This window comes from Miniopterus natalensis, chromosome 18 (assembly GCF_054644295.1).
Source record: "Miniopterus natalensis isolate mMinNat1 chromosome 18, mMinNat1.hap1, whole genome shotgun sequence".
Lineage (NCBI taxonomy): Eukaryota > Metazoa > Chordata > Mammalia > Chiroptera > Miniopteridae > Miniopterus > Miniopterus natalensis.
Window position 1 is genome coordinate 11,747,252 of NC_142098.1, and position 16,837 is coordinate 11,764,088.

General features: G+C 40.2%; 1 protein-coding gene across 5 annotated transcripts in view; it reads right to left on the reverse strand.

Annotated features, from left to right (window-relative positions):
- The window catches only part of GARRE1 (granule associated Rac and RHOG effector 1), an 82,478-nt gene that overhangs the window by 41,207 nt on the left and 24,434 nt on the right, over positions 1-16,837 (reverse strand). For all 5 annotated transcript variants that reach the window (XM_016221038.2, XM_016221037.2, XM_087827179.1 and 2 more), the window contains one exon: positions 9,038-10,322. In XM_016221038.2, coding sequence (XP_016076524.1) covers positions 9,038-9,532 — 495 coding nt within the window. In that variant the 5' untranslated portion in view covers positions 9,533-10,322. The remainder of the gene's footprint in view (positions 1-9,037; positions 10,323-16,837) is intronic.

Genomic DNA, 16,837 nt, shown 5'->3' on the forward strand with positions numbered 1-16,837 from the left:
AGATAGGTAGGAGGTTCTGGTCTGGTCGCTGAGGCCTGTCACAGGGAGCTGAGTAGGGGAACAGTGAACCAATCAATGATTAGGCTTGAGGCTGTTTTCCAGTGCGTCAAGGCACTCATCACACCTAGTGTCACAGTCTACTTATTTATCTGTCTTGCCACCAGGCCTGGAGCACTTTAGATTGTCCTCACTCATCCTCCCCAGTGTTCGGCCAGTGCATCTGTATCTGACCAGGTGATAGCAGCTAGGTGAAGAGGAAAGCAGGCCAGGTGACTGGGGCCTCCTCCAGAGCTAGAGGGGCCTCCGGGGGGAGTCCTGGAGTGACCAGGGACTCACAGGGGTTCCACAGCATCAGGATATTTCTATTTTCCTGGCTCTGAACATTTCATTTCAGCATTAGTTAGAGGTCAGAAAGCCCAGTCTTGTAGAGGGATGGATACTGCAAACAAGCCCCTCTGCAGGAAGGCTGTACTAGCCTGAGCAGCAGAGCAGTACAGGACACAGCCCGTGTGCGCTGGTCCCAGAAGGATTTTAGGAAAATGTTGTTTCTCAAATGCTCAGATCCCTAATTTGTAAAGATGAGAGAGGCTGCCAAAACAATCCTGTGAAATCTCATAAGCTGACCAGCAACCATTAAAATTTATAATAGGAAATAACTCAGGAAAGCTAGTTCTACATAAAATTACATTCCATGAAATCTTTTGTTTCTTTCTAATTTGCCCACCAAACCCAATTTGCCCCTTATGTTTACTCAAGTCTTTTTAGCAACTATGAAATTTTAAGTCATATTCTCCAAAATTAGGAACATACTATCCCTTCTCTGACTCCTACGCCTGCTGCTGGGGTCCTGCCTTCAGAGGTGTTTTTCCTCTGTTCTCATTTTCTTCCTTGGTCACTTCTATTTTCTTTATTTCTCTGCTTTTCTTTCCATAGCTATACCTTACTCAATAACGCTCTCTAGGATATTGTGATTTATAGTAAGGAATATACATATTTGGTCTTCTTCCAAGGTTCCTAGCACATAGCTCCCTAAAACCCTTGGCATTTTTTTAAGTAACGAGAGATAAAGTATCTTTTGTTATTCATAACAAACCTCCTTCATCCAAACCTGAGTTTATGTTGATGATTTTTGGAAAGCACCTAAAGATGGAGGTTTGTTGCCAGGGGAACCAATCCTCTGGGGAGGAGAAGGGGCTGGAGGTACAATCAATAAGCCCCTGACAATGATTTAATCAAACCACACCTATGTAACGAAGCCTTGAAAAAGCTCAACAGCCCAAAGAAAGGAGTTCAGAGAGCATCCAAGTTGCTGAAAATATGAAAGTGGTAGGAGGGCAGCATGTCTGGAAAGGGCACAGAAGTTTCATACATCTTCCCACATACCTTGCTCAATGCATCTCTTCCATTTGGCTGTTCCCGAGTTATATCCTTTTATAATTTAGTAAGTAAAATGTTTTTCTGAGTTCTATGAGCTGCTCTAGCAAATTAATCATGGGAACCTCTGATTCACAGCCAGTCAGTAAAAAGGACAGGTAACAACATCCGGGACTTGTGACTGTATCTAAAGGGGAGGGGGACAGTCTTGTGGGAGTGAGCCCTTAACCTATGGGATTCTGATGCTACCTCCAGACAGTGTCAGGAATGACCCAGAATTGCTTGGTGTGGGGAAAACCTCCACCACACATTTGGAAATCAGAAGTGCCAGAAGCAAAGTAGAGTATCCCGAGTAGACAGAAGTTTTCCTAAACACTCTTCTTTCCGTTAGGCCATTTCACACGCACAAATCCCTCCATGAAACGGAGCCACTTACAGGGTACTCCTGACACATCACGCCTACCATGTAGTCATACATTTCTCTCCCTTTTTCTAAATTTGGAAAATGTCCAAATATACACAAAAGCAGAGTATAACCAAAACCCACGCATCCATCAAAAATCTTTGATAACTACCGACACTGTGCCATTGTTGAATCCTTCTCAACTCTTTTTGCTGAAATGTTTTGAGGCAAATCCCAATCAATCAAGACCTGGTACATGTTCAAACTTCCCAAATTATATTTTCAAATGTCTCTTTTTTTTTGGTTTGAATCTCAAGCCCAAAAGGCTCATTTTATTTGGTTATTATATCTTCTCTCTTTTAATTTAGGTACCTTCTACCTAATTTTTCTTCATGCTACTTGACTTGTTGAACAAATCAGATCAGCAGCCTGTAGAACATGCCGCATTCTGTATTCATCTGATTGCTCCCTTGTGGTGGTGTGTAACTTGCTCCTCTACGCCTCACATTTCCTGGAGACTGGGAATTCATTCTAGAGGCTGCATTAGTTTGGTCATCCCCCCGTCCCCCCCGAGAGGGGAGGGGAGAAAAGAAGTACAATAATATATTACAGAGGTGCTTCTCTGTGGTTCTTATCAGGAGACATGATCACCTGGTTGTGTCACAGTCAATAATGCTGAGGTTGACCAACAGATTTGGCTGGGAAAGGGCTGATCCCTCCATCATGAAGTTCTCCCAGGGCCTTTCACCAAATTTACCCTCTACTTCTAAACAGAAGGGTCTCAGTATTACTGTATGTGGTACACTAAAGAATATTCTGTATACTGTATACTACACAGTATACCGTAGAATATACTGCAGTACATTCTAAATACTAGAAGAATCTCATCCACTAGGGCTATCTGGTTACCCTGAAAAACAGTCTGTACTGGAGAAGCAGGAATTTAGCTAAATTTCTTATTTTTCTCCTTTTAATTAGCAATTTTCAGGATAAGAAGTTGGTTGCACAGTGTGTCTTGACAAATCAACGTCAAAGGGTTCAGTCTCCCCAGAGCAGCACATGCCCTCTGGCTTCACTGGCTTCTACCCATGTAGAATGTGCTGGTCAGACAGTAAATCTTGTCTGTTGTTCACAGTGAAGTTTACAGACTCACCCAAATGCCAACTATTTAATTAATTATAGGTTCTTCTAAAGGCTAAAATCTGAAGACAATTTAGATAATAGAGGATTCACCTCAATAAAGGAATAAACCAAAAAGAGTGACTAGAAATTTTTTCAGTGCCTGAAAACGGATTCATACAAGCTTTTTATAAAGTGAACTATAGTTTCTGATCAATAGCAACAATTTGGATTTTTATGTAGTTAGGAAATATTTACTCCATAATCTGTTATGGAAAATCTACTAGTCAAAACAAAAAAAGTAACACTGAATCTTACCTCCAGGCAAGAAAAAAAAAGGAACAGTATGCAAATTTAATCCTGTTAAGGTTAATGAAAACATTTTGAAACGAGCTTCTAATATTTTCCATTACTGTTACTCTATAGTATTTCTGGCACATATCTATCCCAAATAAATGTTAATATGCCTGAATTAAGGTCCTTAAGAGTTAGTGCTCACAAATTATTTCAGTTTCATAGGTAATCACACAGTATACAAAATACATCTGTGAGTGCATCAAACTGAAAGCCAAGGTTCAATTACATAAAGATTTGCCCTGGTTGGTATGGCTCAGCAGGTTGGGTGTCAATCTGTGCACCGAAAAGTTGTCGGTTCAATTTCCGGTCAGGGCATATACGTGGATTGCAGGCTTGATTCCTGGTGAGAGGCATGCAGGAGGCAGCTAGCAGAGGTTGATTTTATGCTCTTACATCGATGTTTCTCTCTCTAAAAAAAAAATCAATAAGCTATTCTAAAAAAAACCTACAAAGATTTGATTTAAAGTCTGCCTGCCCATTTATAAGGTGGTGATACATAGAAAGCCACTAAAAATGCTGGAAGATATAAAACTCCTGGGAGTCCTGTAATTGCCCTGGGCTTCTGGATGCCTGTACTGAGCACCTGCCCAGAGGGCCAAAGTCTCCCAACAATGAGGCCTCAACATGATACCAGAGCCCTGGAGCTGCCAAGAGATGAAGAAAGCAAGCAAGGGGAGACGTGGCATCACTGCTCACTGCACGAGGACAGCAGATCCTGTCCTGCTGGCTTCCCTTCACCTTCCCTTCAGACGCTGATCTCTTTACCTTTCTGACTTCACCCCTAGTACTCTCCCTTGGGCTCACCAATTCAGCCACAATAGATCCTCGCTGTTCTTCAGTCAGGGTCACTCCTGCCTCAGGACCTTTTGCACTAGCTGTTCTCTGCCTGAAGTCCTCTTTTCCTGGTTATCAACAGGGCTTACTCCATTCTCCTTCAGGTCGTTACTCAAACGCCACCTTCTCAGTGATGCCTTTCTGTCTTATCTAAGACTGCAGCCCTCTTCTATCTATACAACGGGAGGAATTTCTCTCTTGTTCATCACTGTGTCCTGTGCCTGGAACAGTAAGTACATAGTACAAGTAAAGTGTGCAATGGATATTTGTGGAATGAATGCATGAATCACGAGTCTGTTTCATTCTCTTACTTATATTTGCACTGAAAAAGTAATTTCACTTAAGACAAATGATAGACATTTGTAAAAAGAGGTAGACATTTGTAACTTTCTAATAAACAGAAAACCAAGTTACAGGGTTGTCTATAATTCTTTAATATGAACCACATGTTTTAATTGAAAATGATCCTTAGTTATGGTAACAAATTTCTAGGACAAATGAAACTGAGGTAGACAAAATCAAAGAGAAATCAGCCACTCAATCCAGCTAGCTTGACATTTTACAGGAACACTGGAATTAAAACAATCATAAAAACCACTGGTGGAGATGCTTCTAGGCTAAAAAAGATACAGATAGCTGGTTCCATGCAGTCTACCTCTAAGAAACATATGGTAGCTTGTCAAAGCTTTATACAAAGAAAAAATTCAATAGAGGAAAGCATATTTTTCCTCTTTTTGGCTGGACTGACAGTGTGAGACTTATACAAAGGAAATCCCATGAAATACTTGATTAAGATCCTATTTCTCATTTTTGAAAAAACTGTCCATATACAATGTAAACTTACACATTTTCTACAAATCCAGTGAGGGAAAAATGTCAATTGGCTTGTCCAAAGGTTCTCAGCTACTGCAAGTGTATTCAATGAACCAACCCCTCCACCCCCACACTCCTTTCCCCAAGCCCCATTCTAGATGCAGGGCAAATAGAGCAGCAACTATTGGTGGAAGAGGGTCTCTCAGGCGTTTATACTTAAAAGGTCCTGGCAATTCCTACATCAGGCAGGTAATACTACACCAAAACAGAAGATGACACAGAGGGGAAAGGGAGGTGTCTACAGGAACCAGGAAAGAAATGAGCAGAGCAAATGTTCTGGAAGTGGTAGCTTTTTCCACCAAAAAGAATTCCAATTAGAGGAGTAACTTGCACACTTCTCTCCAATGTTGGTTTTGTACATATTGTGCTCTGCACTTCAAACAAGGGCTAAGAGTGACTTTCAAGCCATGTTGGAAGCAATAATAATAAATGATGATGATGACAACTAACAGGGTACAGAGTTTCACACACACCACTTGCTTCTGATCGTCACAAGAACTCTGGAAGGTGGATGGCAATTCCATTTTATAGATGGGCAAGCCGAGGCTTAGACAGGTTAGATTTGCTCAAAGCCATTCAGTCAGTAAGAAGCAGAGTTTTATTTTATTTTATTTATTTTATTTTATTTATTTTATTTATTTTATTTTATTATTTTATTATTTTATTTTATTATTTTATTTTATTTTATTTATTTTATTATTTTATTTTATTTTATTATTTTATTTTTTTTATTTTTTTATTTTTTTATATTTTATTTTATTTATTTATTTTATTTATTTTATTTATTTATTTTATTTATTTTATTTATTTTATTTTATTTTATTTTATTATTTTATTTTATTTTATTATTATTTATCCTCACCGAGGATATTTTTTCCATTGCTTTTCAGAGAGAGTGGAAGGGAGAGAGAAACATCAATGTGAGAGAGACACATCGACTGGTTGTTTGTCTCTCGCCAGCGTGCTGACTGGGGCTGGCAATTGAGCCTGCAACCGAGGTATGTACTCTTGGCCAGAATCAAACCTGGGACCCTTCAGTCCGTGGGCCAACGCTCTGACCACTGAGCCAAACTGGCTAGGGTGAAGCAGAATTATATTTTAAACCCAGATCTTCTGACTCCATGCCCCATAACAAACTGTCACAGCACTAGTTAACTAGTGAAACACCATAGTCACAATTCATTTCTCTAACAGTTGAGATTGTGAGGGTGAACCACCCAGTATAAGGGGTAAGGTCACTGATGACAGGATTCACATATACCCAGCCTTACCCCAGCAAGTGCAGTTCAGGATCTGTCCATCCCAAATCTGGCTGTAAATAAGGCAGCATTAGAAACATGCTTTGGGAACCTTCAGGGTGGGACAGTTGGGCTGGTACTTTGTCTTAGGTTTAAAATGGTCAAGCATTTGAATAATGAGTTCAGGGCTTTTCTCACCCACAGTCCGGGCTCAGCTCCTGAGTAGTCCTCGACTAGCCAGTGAAGTTCAGCAATGTTAGGTCACACACTTCTTTCCCCAGGGACGAATGTTAAAGAGGCCTCTCAGGGCCTTGCTAATAAAACTTAAAAAGACCAACAGGAAAAAACCCAAATGCCTAGCCAGTCCATCTGAGTTAATGAATATTCTGAGAGAGAGAGAGACACTTATTGGCCCGTGGCAGTACATAAATACTAGAAACAACAAATGCTGCTCTGTGGAAAAAGCAAAAATGTTAAGTCTGCAGGCCTACACTTGGCAATCACATTTTAGAATTAACTTAGAGGTCGACTGTTTGAAACTTAAAATACACTCATAGATTCTAAAATCCATCAACAGCACTTAGTTTCCAGTCTAGCCTCCGAAATCCTGTTCACCCCTTTTGTACAAAAGCATGGTAGTACTCCAGCTATCCTAATCACTTTTCAATGGGGAAAGCCAAGTCAAAATTCCAAACCACAACAATAATGAACTATTCTCTTTCTCAGCTCAAGTGGTCCATGCTGGCCCCAAGAAAGAAGGGACAAGGTAGGTGCTACTGTGTCTCAGTGGCTTACTAAACCCCTGCTCCTCATGGCTGGTTCATCCTCGGGTTGTCCTCACTTGGGGGACAACAGCCCTTGCCCTGAAGGCTTGGAAGGCAAATGGTCTTGCAGGTCTAACTCTGTCTCTTCCAGCACCTGGAGGCATGGCTTGAAGAAGAGATTAATAAGGCTCAGGTTAAAATAAAAGCCTTTCTTATTTTTCAAATTACTTTTGTCTAAAATTCTAAATAAAGCTAAAAGTGCTTATGTCATTACAGGATGACAGCTGTAACAGTCTGGATCTAATATTGTTCAACAAAGGGCAAAGAGTCCATAACTGCTCTTGCCACATCTCTACCAATCAGTGACCAGGCACACTGTTGGCTGAACAACTTGGTTCTTCATGTAAAACAAACAAACTAAAGCTGTACATTTGTACATGCACAAATATTTATCTTTTCACGCAGAGACAATAGCCTGGAATGGCACACACCAACTGGTTAGTGGTGGTCACTTCTGGGAAAAAGGATGGGATGAGAGTAAAGCAACAGTTGTGCTTGAATTTCTTTTGAGACAAACATTTTAAAAATATATGCTTTACATGTGTAATTTAAAAAATACTTTAAACTATGATAAGCCATTTTAAAAACACTTCAAAATGACAATTTTCTTCAATATAAAATATGATCATAGAAATAATCAGAAATTATAAATATATTTAGATGGATTCAAAACAGAACCACCCAAGGAAGTTTTACATTTATACTAGCAGGTTCAGCAAGCTACAGCCCACGGGTCAAATCCAGTCAACGGATATGCACAAGGTAAAACTGGTTTTTACATTTATAAAGGGTTATTTAAAAAAAAAGAATATGTGAGAGAGGCCACATGTGGCTCACGAAGCCTAGAATTTATTATTTGCCCTCTACAGAAAAAGTCTGATGACTCCTGTTTTGCATCAAAAATACTGTGTCTTTTCAAAAACAGTTTTAAATTCCTCTTGGAAATGTCTTCAGAATCACTTTTAAACACGATAAAAATTAGTTGTGATACTTAATAGTCTCTCTCTTTTTTTTACCTAAACCCACTGCAGTATAAGATAGCCTGTTCGGTCAACTCAATCTTCAGATTTGTCTCAGAAGACTAGTGATTTCCTAAAATCGAATTCAGCCCCAGGATGGGGAAAAGGACACTCTCCTTGCTAATATCCAGGAACCTAACCTATGACATGCTGCTAAAATGTACAACAGAAAAACCAAATTCAGAACTCTCTGTGGGGATAAAAATAATTTTAAAAATTTAGCCTTGGCCAATGTGGCTCAGCTGGTTGGAGTGTCATCCGGGCACCAAGAGGTTGCAGGTTCGATCCCCGGTAGGAGGCAACCAATCAATGTTGCTCTCTCACATCTATGTTTCTATCTCTCCCTCTCCCTTCCTCTTTAAAGAAATCAATAATAAAAAATAAATAATCTAGTAGTGACAGTAATATAACAGATCACATTTTAATAAATCATTTCTTAAAGGAAGGAAGGAAGGAAAAAGGTCATTTTTATTCTGAATGAAATTTGTAGTCTGATCTTCTAACCTAGAGCCTTGAGAGAGGGGGGCGTATTTCATTTTGACTATCAAAGACCCTAAGAAATGCACTAAGAATCAAACACATCCAGTTGTGAACAGCTGTGAACTTAGAACTGGAAAAATAGTTTAAACATGTAAGGAACTTTCCACATTAAACCAATGGTTCTATATAATGACAATTCACAAATAAAGCTTATAATCATATTTAGAATTCTCAGTCTCCCCTCTGTACTTTTAACAGCACGTTATCTGCAAATTAAGTTACAATTTGAAAACTTAACATAAAATATAGGCTGATCTGTTTGTTTAATAATCTTTGAACCTGCTTAATTTGAAAGGAAAGCAATTCAGAAGCTGGCATACACAATTTTTTGTAAGGAGAGAGCACCCATAGAAAAATGGAGACCATCGTTACGGTGGCTCGGGACAAAGGTACAGCGTTCTCACTCACCCCTGGAACACATTTTCCTACCCAATTATGACACAGATGATACTCTACCTCGATGTCCTGGAGACTGAATTCCTTCTGATCTGTGAAGTTTGCGGCCCCAGCACTAAGCTCCATCAGCATCTTGGCGATCTCAGGCTTTATGGCTGAAGTCAGTCGACTGGCTGCTTCCATGACATGCTCCTGCACATCTTTGAGCTGCGTGGCTGCCTTGGAGTAGTGAGAGTTCCTGAACACAGTGCTGAAGAGATCCGTGAGGAAAGTACTGGCACGGCAGAAGACATTGAGGGCGTCCAGGTACTTGGAGATGCCCTGCTGGATGTCGGCGATGGGAGTGGAGTGGGGCATGGCATGATGGCAGCTGCCTGCAGCGGTCAGACTGCCCAGGGGGGCAGTGGTGGCCGTAGACGCCAGGGGAGCACTCAGTGCTCGGCCCAGCTCGGGCATCGGGTACTGCTGGTGCTGCTGCACCTTCTGCTTGGACCCGCCAAGCAGGAAGCGCCGCTTATAGTCCATTTTACTGTCCTGGGCACTGCAGCAATACATGCGGGAGAGGGAATTGTCCCAGTGACTGTGAGCCAGTCAGGGTTCTGAATCTTTCTTTCCCCAAAACTGTAGCTAGGTATAAAAATAGTGGAGTTCTGAAAATCTAAGATTTAAAAAATGCATTTCCATGAGGCAGGTGACCATGTGATCCAATGTAGATGTGAGAAGGAAAATAGGTTTATATAATGAATATTTTCAGTTTAGGCAGGACCTCTGACAAAAAATAAAAGTGTGTCCAAAATGCTGTATAAGAACTGTCAGCATTCCACTCTCTTAATACAAAGATAGGCTTGCTGAGAAAAATGCTTACATATATTTGCTCTGCAAGAATATTTTGATACTTGTATTTACAATGGCAGAAAAATAACTTAACTTTAAAAAATGTAATATAATGTATCTTCAATATACCAGAAAAGTTAGAACCCAAAAACCTACAAGCTGATCAACAGCAATTTAAAAAGCAGTACAGAATTACTTCACACTAAGTCCTTAAGAAGGAAAATCAAGTCTCTGCAGAATTTTGACAGAGCCTGCCTGCCAAATCCATTTACCTGGAAAGCTTCTTTTGAATGCAAAAAATTTCCAAATTTCCTTTAATATTTTCTGAAAACGTTTTTGATTTTTAAAAAATGGCGTTTGTCATTATAAGTTTTCTCCTTTACTTTTGTTTGCTGAGGTAGCGGTTTCCTTGTAACATTAATAAGAGGTGCTTCCAGACTGGGCTGGCCCCCAACTGTAAAGTCCAAAGCAAGAGTGAACAGATGTAATTGTAAGGCCTCTAAGTCATTTCCTATAAGGGGGAAAATAAGATAAAGTTAGGCAAGTTACAGGGCAATGAATAATTCTGCAACGTTAACTACTAAAATGCTATTACCCACAAACATGGGCCACAAATGCATAAGAAATCATATTATAACCTTACAAAAGTAGGTGCAATAGTGATGAACTATGATGATGATTGCTAGAAAATTCCTTGAGTTGTAGTACAAAAATAATGCAACAAAAAAAGTTTGATTCCACACCAACAACTCCAAAGCCAAGGCTAGTAACTGATATGATACACTGAGCAAGGCCTGGACTCATGCTGACAAGTATAGCACCCACAAAACTTTAAGGGGATTTGGGAAAGGGAGTGATGAGCAAAGACTGAGAGAAATCTGGAAGGTTGTTATGAAGAAAATGTTGCTTTGATGTAGGTCTCAATTGTAGGACAGATTGTGACAAGTACAAAAGGGATGTGTGGGGCTCATCAGGTGAAAGGACCACCACTGCAGAAGCCCTAAAGCAGGGTGACACAGGGCCTAATCAGCGTACTCTGCTGAACCAAAGTGCAGCATACAGAAAGACAGAGCCTGGGGAGGGGAGTGGCTGGCGGGAGGTTTACAGACAGGATTCTTCTCATCCTCACTCAGGTACCCATTTCCCCTCTGAATTTTCAAGGGAAGCCTGGCAGAGTGTGCCAGCCTTGCACCCTGGGATAGCTTCTGCAGAATCCCTGGCTCAGGACAGGTTCAAATAACAATGTCTGGACATTTCTAGTTGTAGTTACTGATACCTACAACAGTGAAGCAGCGTAAATCTCACATAGCTAACACCAGGGTTCATACTTGCCTGAACCATTTGTTCTCCCAAACATAATAACAGTACAAATATACTTTACTGAGTGTTATATTTAGTCTATATTAAACTTTCAACTTGTATGACATCTGTATATAGTTTGGTCTACTTATTGATAGCTGGGTTGTTCTTTCTTTCTATTTTCCTTACTTTGTAGATAAAAATAAATACAAGTCATACTTTATCACTCATCATGGCCAATATACTATGTCTCCTTTATGGTTCTGTGATCCCATAAAGAACTGAAAAGGTAAGTATGTTAAAGAGCAAGAGATGAAAAAAGTGCTATGGATACAAACACATACTCTAAAAGTATAGCAACCCCAACCCAGCTAGCATGTAAATGAAACTAAACTGGTCACCAACTGCAGCTCTGTGTTCAAGAGAATCTTCACTCTTAAGATCTCATAAACTTTTCAAGAAACAACATATCAAACAACTACTTATAAGAACCATGTCCCCAAGTGTTCTTTCTTTCAAATTCTTGGCAATAAAGCAACATATCTATCCCTACCCAAGTGCTCCATTATAATCAGTGTGGCTTTACAAATTCTGATGTACATACACAATAGAAGTGCTCAACAGGAATGGTGAAGGGGGAAGGCTGTTCACATGAACACTGTGTGCACTGTGAAGGAGAACCATCGCCTTGAGTTGGCCACAGGGAGTCTTGAGCAACCCTGAGCATTCCTTCTTTGTTCTGTGTTGTACACCAGTGCCTCTGGCTCTGAGAGCCCACCCCCATTACTCTGCCAAATGGTCCCAGAAGGCCAAGTAAGAACCATCTACTTACCTAATTTTAAAAAAAGCATCATAAACTTCTGTTTTTACTTTACATGTTTCCAAAGTTTATTTAAATGAAACTTGCAATGCTGAAAAATATACTACTTCACCAAATTCAATGCAACCTCTAAAAAAATTTGAACCACCTTTTTTATAGAAACGGGCAAGCTAATCCTAAAAATCATATGAAAATGCAAGAGAACAAATATGGAAAAAATATGTTGAAGGACTCAGACGTCCTGATTGGAAAACCTACTATAAAGCTATGGTAATCAAGACAGTGGAGTACTGGCATAAGATATATATATTTTAGAATTGAGAGTTTAGAATATACCCATATATCTATGGTCAACTGGTTTTAGACAGGGGTGGCAAAACCATTCAACTTGAATAGTCTTTTCAATAAATGGTGCCGGGCCCAGCTGGCCGTGGCTCAGCAGTTGAGCATTGACCTAGGATCCAGGCGATCAGAGTTCGATTCCCGGTTGGGGCACATGCCCGGGTTGCAGGCTCGATCCCCAGTCAGGGGCGTGCAGGAGGCAGCTGATCAATGACTCTCATCATTGATGTTTCTATCTCTCTCCCTCTCCTTTCCTCTCTCTGAAATCAATAAAGACATATTTAAAAAATAAAATAAAATAAATGGTGCTGGGACAACTAGATATCCACATGTAAAAGAATGAATATGGCCCGGCTGGACGTGGCTCAGCAATTGAGCTTCAACCTAGGATCCAGGAGATCATGGTTCAATTCCTGGTCAGGGCACATGCCTGGCTTTCAGGCCTGATCCCCAGGTAGGGGACGTACAGGAGGAAGCCAATCAATGGCTCTCTCATCATTGATGTTTCTCTCTCCCCGTCTTCCTTCCTCTCTCTGAAATCAATAAAGATATATTAAAAAAAAAAAAGAATACGGACCTCTATCTTATAAAAATTAACTCAAAATGGATAGACTAGAAGACCTAAATTTAAGAGTTAAAACTGTAAAACTCTTAGGACAAAAACATGTGTAAATCTTTGTGATATTTGACTAGGTAATGGTTTCTTAGACATCACATCTAAAGCACAGACAACAAAAGAAAAAATAGACAAACTGGACGTCATCAAAATTAAAATATTTATACATCAAAGGTCACTATCAAGGTGAAGAGACAACCCACAGTATGGGCAAAAATATTTGAAAATAATACATCTGTTAAGGGTCTAGTATCCAGATTATATAAACAACTCTTAAAATTCAACAATAAAATGACAAATTACCCAATTAAAAGATGGGCAAAGGATCTGAATAGACATTTCTTCAAGCATATAAAACTGTCCAATAAGCAAATAAAAAAATGCTCAACATGATTAGTCATCACGGAAACACAAGTCAAAACCACAGTAAGACACCATTTCACACAACACTAGCATGGCTACAATAAAAACAAACAAAAAACAAAATAGAAGTGTAGGAGAGAATGTGGAGAAACTGGAACCTTCATACATTGCTGGTGGAAAGGCAAACTGATGCTGCCATTGTGAAAAGCAGTTTGGGAATTCCTCAGAATGTTAAACAGAGAATTGTCATATGACCAAGCAATTCTACCCTTTTTAATTGGGGGTTTTTTGAGAGGGAGAGGGGGAAGGAGGAGAAGAGAAATGTCAATTTGTTGTTCCACTTATTTATGCATTCATTGGTTGCTTCTTGTATGTGCCCCCACAGGGGATCAAACCCGAAACCTTGGCATATCAGGCCAATGCTCTAACCAACTGAGCTAACACGCAGGGCAAGCAATTCTACTCTTAAGAAGCCAGACACACGAAGCCACATATATGGTATTGATCCCACTGACATGAAATGTCCCCCATAGGCAAATCCACAGAAACAGAAAGTAGATTTGTGGAACAGGGAGTAACTGCTAATGGGTTTCTTTTTGGAGGTAATGACAAGATTCTGAAGTTGGATAGTGGTGATGGCTGCACAACTCTGAATCTACTACAACACATATATAGTATGTGACTTATATCTACATAAAGCTGTTATTTTTGTAAAATTATTTCCTCTTTCAGTGCCATTTTCCTTATGTAACTTATTTAACAGCAAAAGGCATATAATTCCTTCTTAAATAAAAACAAGTACCTAAAAATAAGTTTTCCAGGGATACCTTTAATATCAGACCTAGTCTCCTTTTCATATTCAACTAGAAGTCTGTTAAATGCTGCTATCCAGAGCCTGTCCAGTAAAGATCATCTAATTTAAGCCCTTCAATTTACAGATGAGTGGCGGGGGGCGGGGGGGGGGGATTCCAGGATACTATATGTCTTGCATAGACCACATGGTGTCAAAATCAAACTTGGGTATATTGAGTCTCAGAACTTCAAACACATACATAAATGTTCTGTTCTGAACTACCCAGACTGGAGACAGATTAACCTAAACTGCAGTCACAAATCCTTAAATGAGTGGCCTAATCCATAGACATTTCTTGCTCACATTAAGTTCAATGTGGGTCTGGCAGCCCTTCTTCAACTTGTAGGGGCATCATTGGAACTTGTGTTTTCCAGAGTCACCTTAGCATTAAAAAAGAAACTCATACCCATTCTTTACTGCTTCCCACTAAAGTGACACACATCATTTCTGCTCAAAGTCCTTTGGCCAGAATTAGTCCCTCAGTGCCAATGTAACTACAGGAGAGGCTGGGAAATGTAGGGCGACATATGGAATAATAAGAAAGCATTATAGTTGGCCACAGCTGTCCACCAAGCTCAGATGTGTGTTGCAGCGTTCTGTGTATTGCAATACAGATGGCTGTACTGTGATGTGGAGGCCCCCTCAGTTGCTTTCCAGAGGCCAGGTGATTCTTACACAGGCTGCTCCAGGACATGGTTTTTTGTTGTGTTATGTATGCAGAGTGAGGAGGTGAAGTCTGGGGAGGAAAAGATCAGATTCCTTTGAGAAATTGATGAAAGAACACTCCTTACTCAAATACATATCCAAAACATCAAAGTTTCCATTCATTTTTGGTCCTGGAGCCCAGGTGAAGAACCACCTGCCCTGTATACTCTCTGTGCTTCCCTTCCCCTACACAGAACTGCAGGAAGCAGGTGACTTCGTGAAAACTGAGCCTCACTTTCTGCAACCAGTATTGGTCCGACAGGTAACCAAGCAGCGGAGCTGCCTAAGCTCAGGCTAGTGCGTTAAAGGGAACCAAAGAGAAATACACTTGGGACCTTTGCACCCATACCACACACTACCTATGCCCCTATATATTCTCAAGCTGTGGTCCTTAGACCAGGAGCATCAGAATTGAATTGTCCAAGACCAAAGGTGCACCTGCACTGGGATAAGTCTGCCTATATGGGTCATATCAGTGTACAGGGGTGGTAGTAACCGGAACTAAACATGTTAAGAATGAAAACTTTATCTTTTTAATCCTCATCGAGGCTATGTTTTTTATTGATTTTAGAGAGAGAAACACAGACATGAGAGAAACAATAATTGGTTGGCCCCATACACACCCCAATCAGGGACTGAACCTGTAACCTGGATATGTGCCCTGACTGGAAATCGAACCGGTGACCCTTCAGTGCACTGGACAACCCTCCAACCAAGTGAGCCACACTGGCCAGGGCAGAACAAAAACCTTTTTAAAAAATATATATCTTTATTGATTTCAGAGAGAGGAAGGGAGAGGGAGAGAGACAAATATCAATGATGAGAGAAAGTCATTGATCGGCTGCCTCCTGCACGCTTCCCACTGGGGATCAGCCCACAACCCAGGCATGTGCCCTGACTGGGAATCGAACTGCAATCTCCTGGATCCTAGGCCCATGCTCAACCACTGAGCCACGCCCAGCTGGGCCAGAAGGAAAACTTTTAAAGGAAGTTTTTCACAAGATGCCATATTAACTTTATTAAGCCTAGGATGAAAAGAAAGAAGCCAATGAAAACCAAGCATGGCTGAAGGACTTCCCTGATATTAGAATCAGAATACCACTCTTAATGGAATGACTATTAAAATGCAGATTCCTGGAGTACAATCCAAATCTAAAAAACCAATCTTTGGGAGTAGGAGCAGAGAATATGCATTTTTCAAAAGCTTCCCACGTGATTCTGATGAATGCTATACTTTGAGAACCAAAATGCTCAGCTGAAAACCTGCTGAAAGCGACAAGGATTGAGGGCACCTGAGCACGAACACCTGAAGATACTAACTACATGAACCACTTGATGCAACTCAGGTATTTCACCAATATTCCTATTCATTCAAAAACCCAGAAAGGGAACTCCCTAACTCCATGTGATAAATGACTATTTCTGAGAACCAAGGGGCTGGTTGGACAATTAAATGAAAACTTCTATTTGTGTCAGAATTGCTTCTAACAAGACCACGTAAGTCCCCTAGTCAAGCCTGGGATTCTCCTCCAGGAAGAGAGAACAAACTCCTTAAGATGAAAATTGGTTTTACTTTATTTTTAACAGATTCTGATCCTTGCTGTAATTAAAACTAGACAGTGTTGGGTTCAAGGAAATAGTATGGAACTAAAATACCATTCAAATTCTATCATTTTCAAAAACAATACACAGAGAAGGAGGTGACACCGTCTAAGGAGTCTTCATGGTGGTGGCATAATATTCCGATAAAATACTGTTGGAAACTAAGGTTCATCATATTATTTGCTCTACTGTTGCAGATGACTAGACATTTCCGTAATAAAGTTTTAAATGCACACAAACATGTACCCAAGCACCTACATATATCACTTTAAAAAAAATTCTTCTCAGTGCTTGTCTTACTGTATTTTTAATGCTTCCCCCACCCTGTATTTATCTGCCTGAAGGGATAAAACATGTTCATTAAGTTTTACTGCTGCCTAAGGTTTCAAACACATAGCAGAAAAGGACATTTTAGTACCTGTCGCA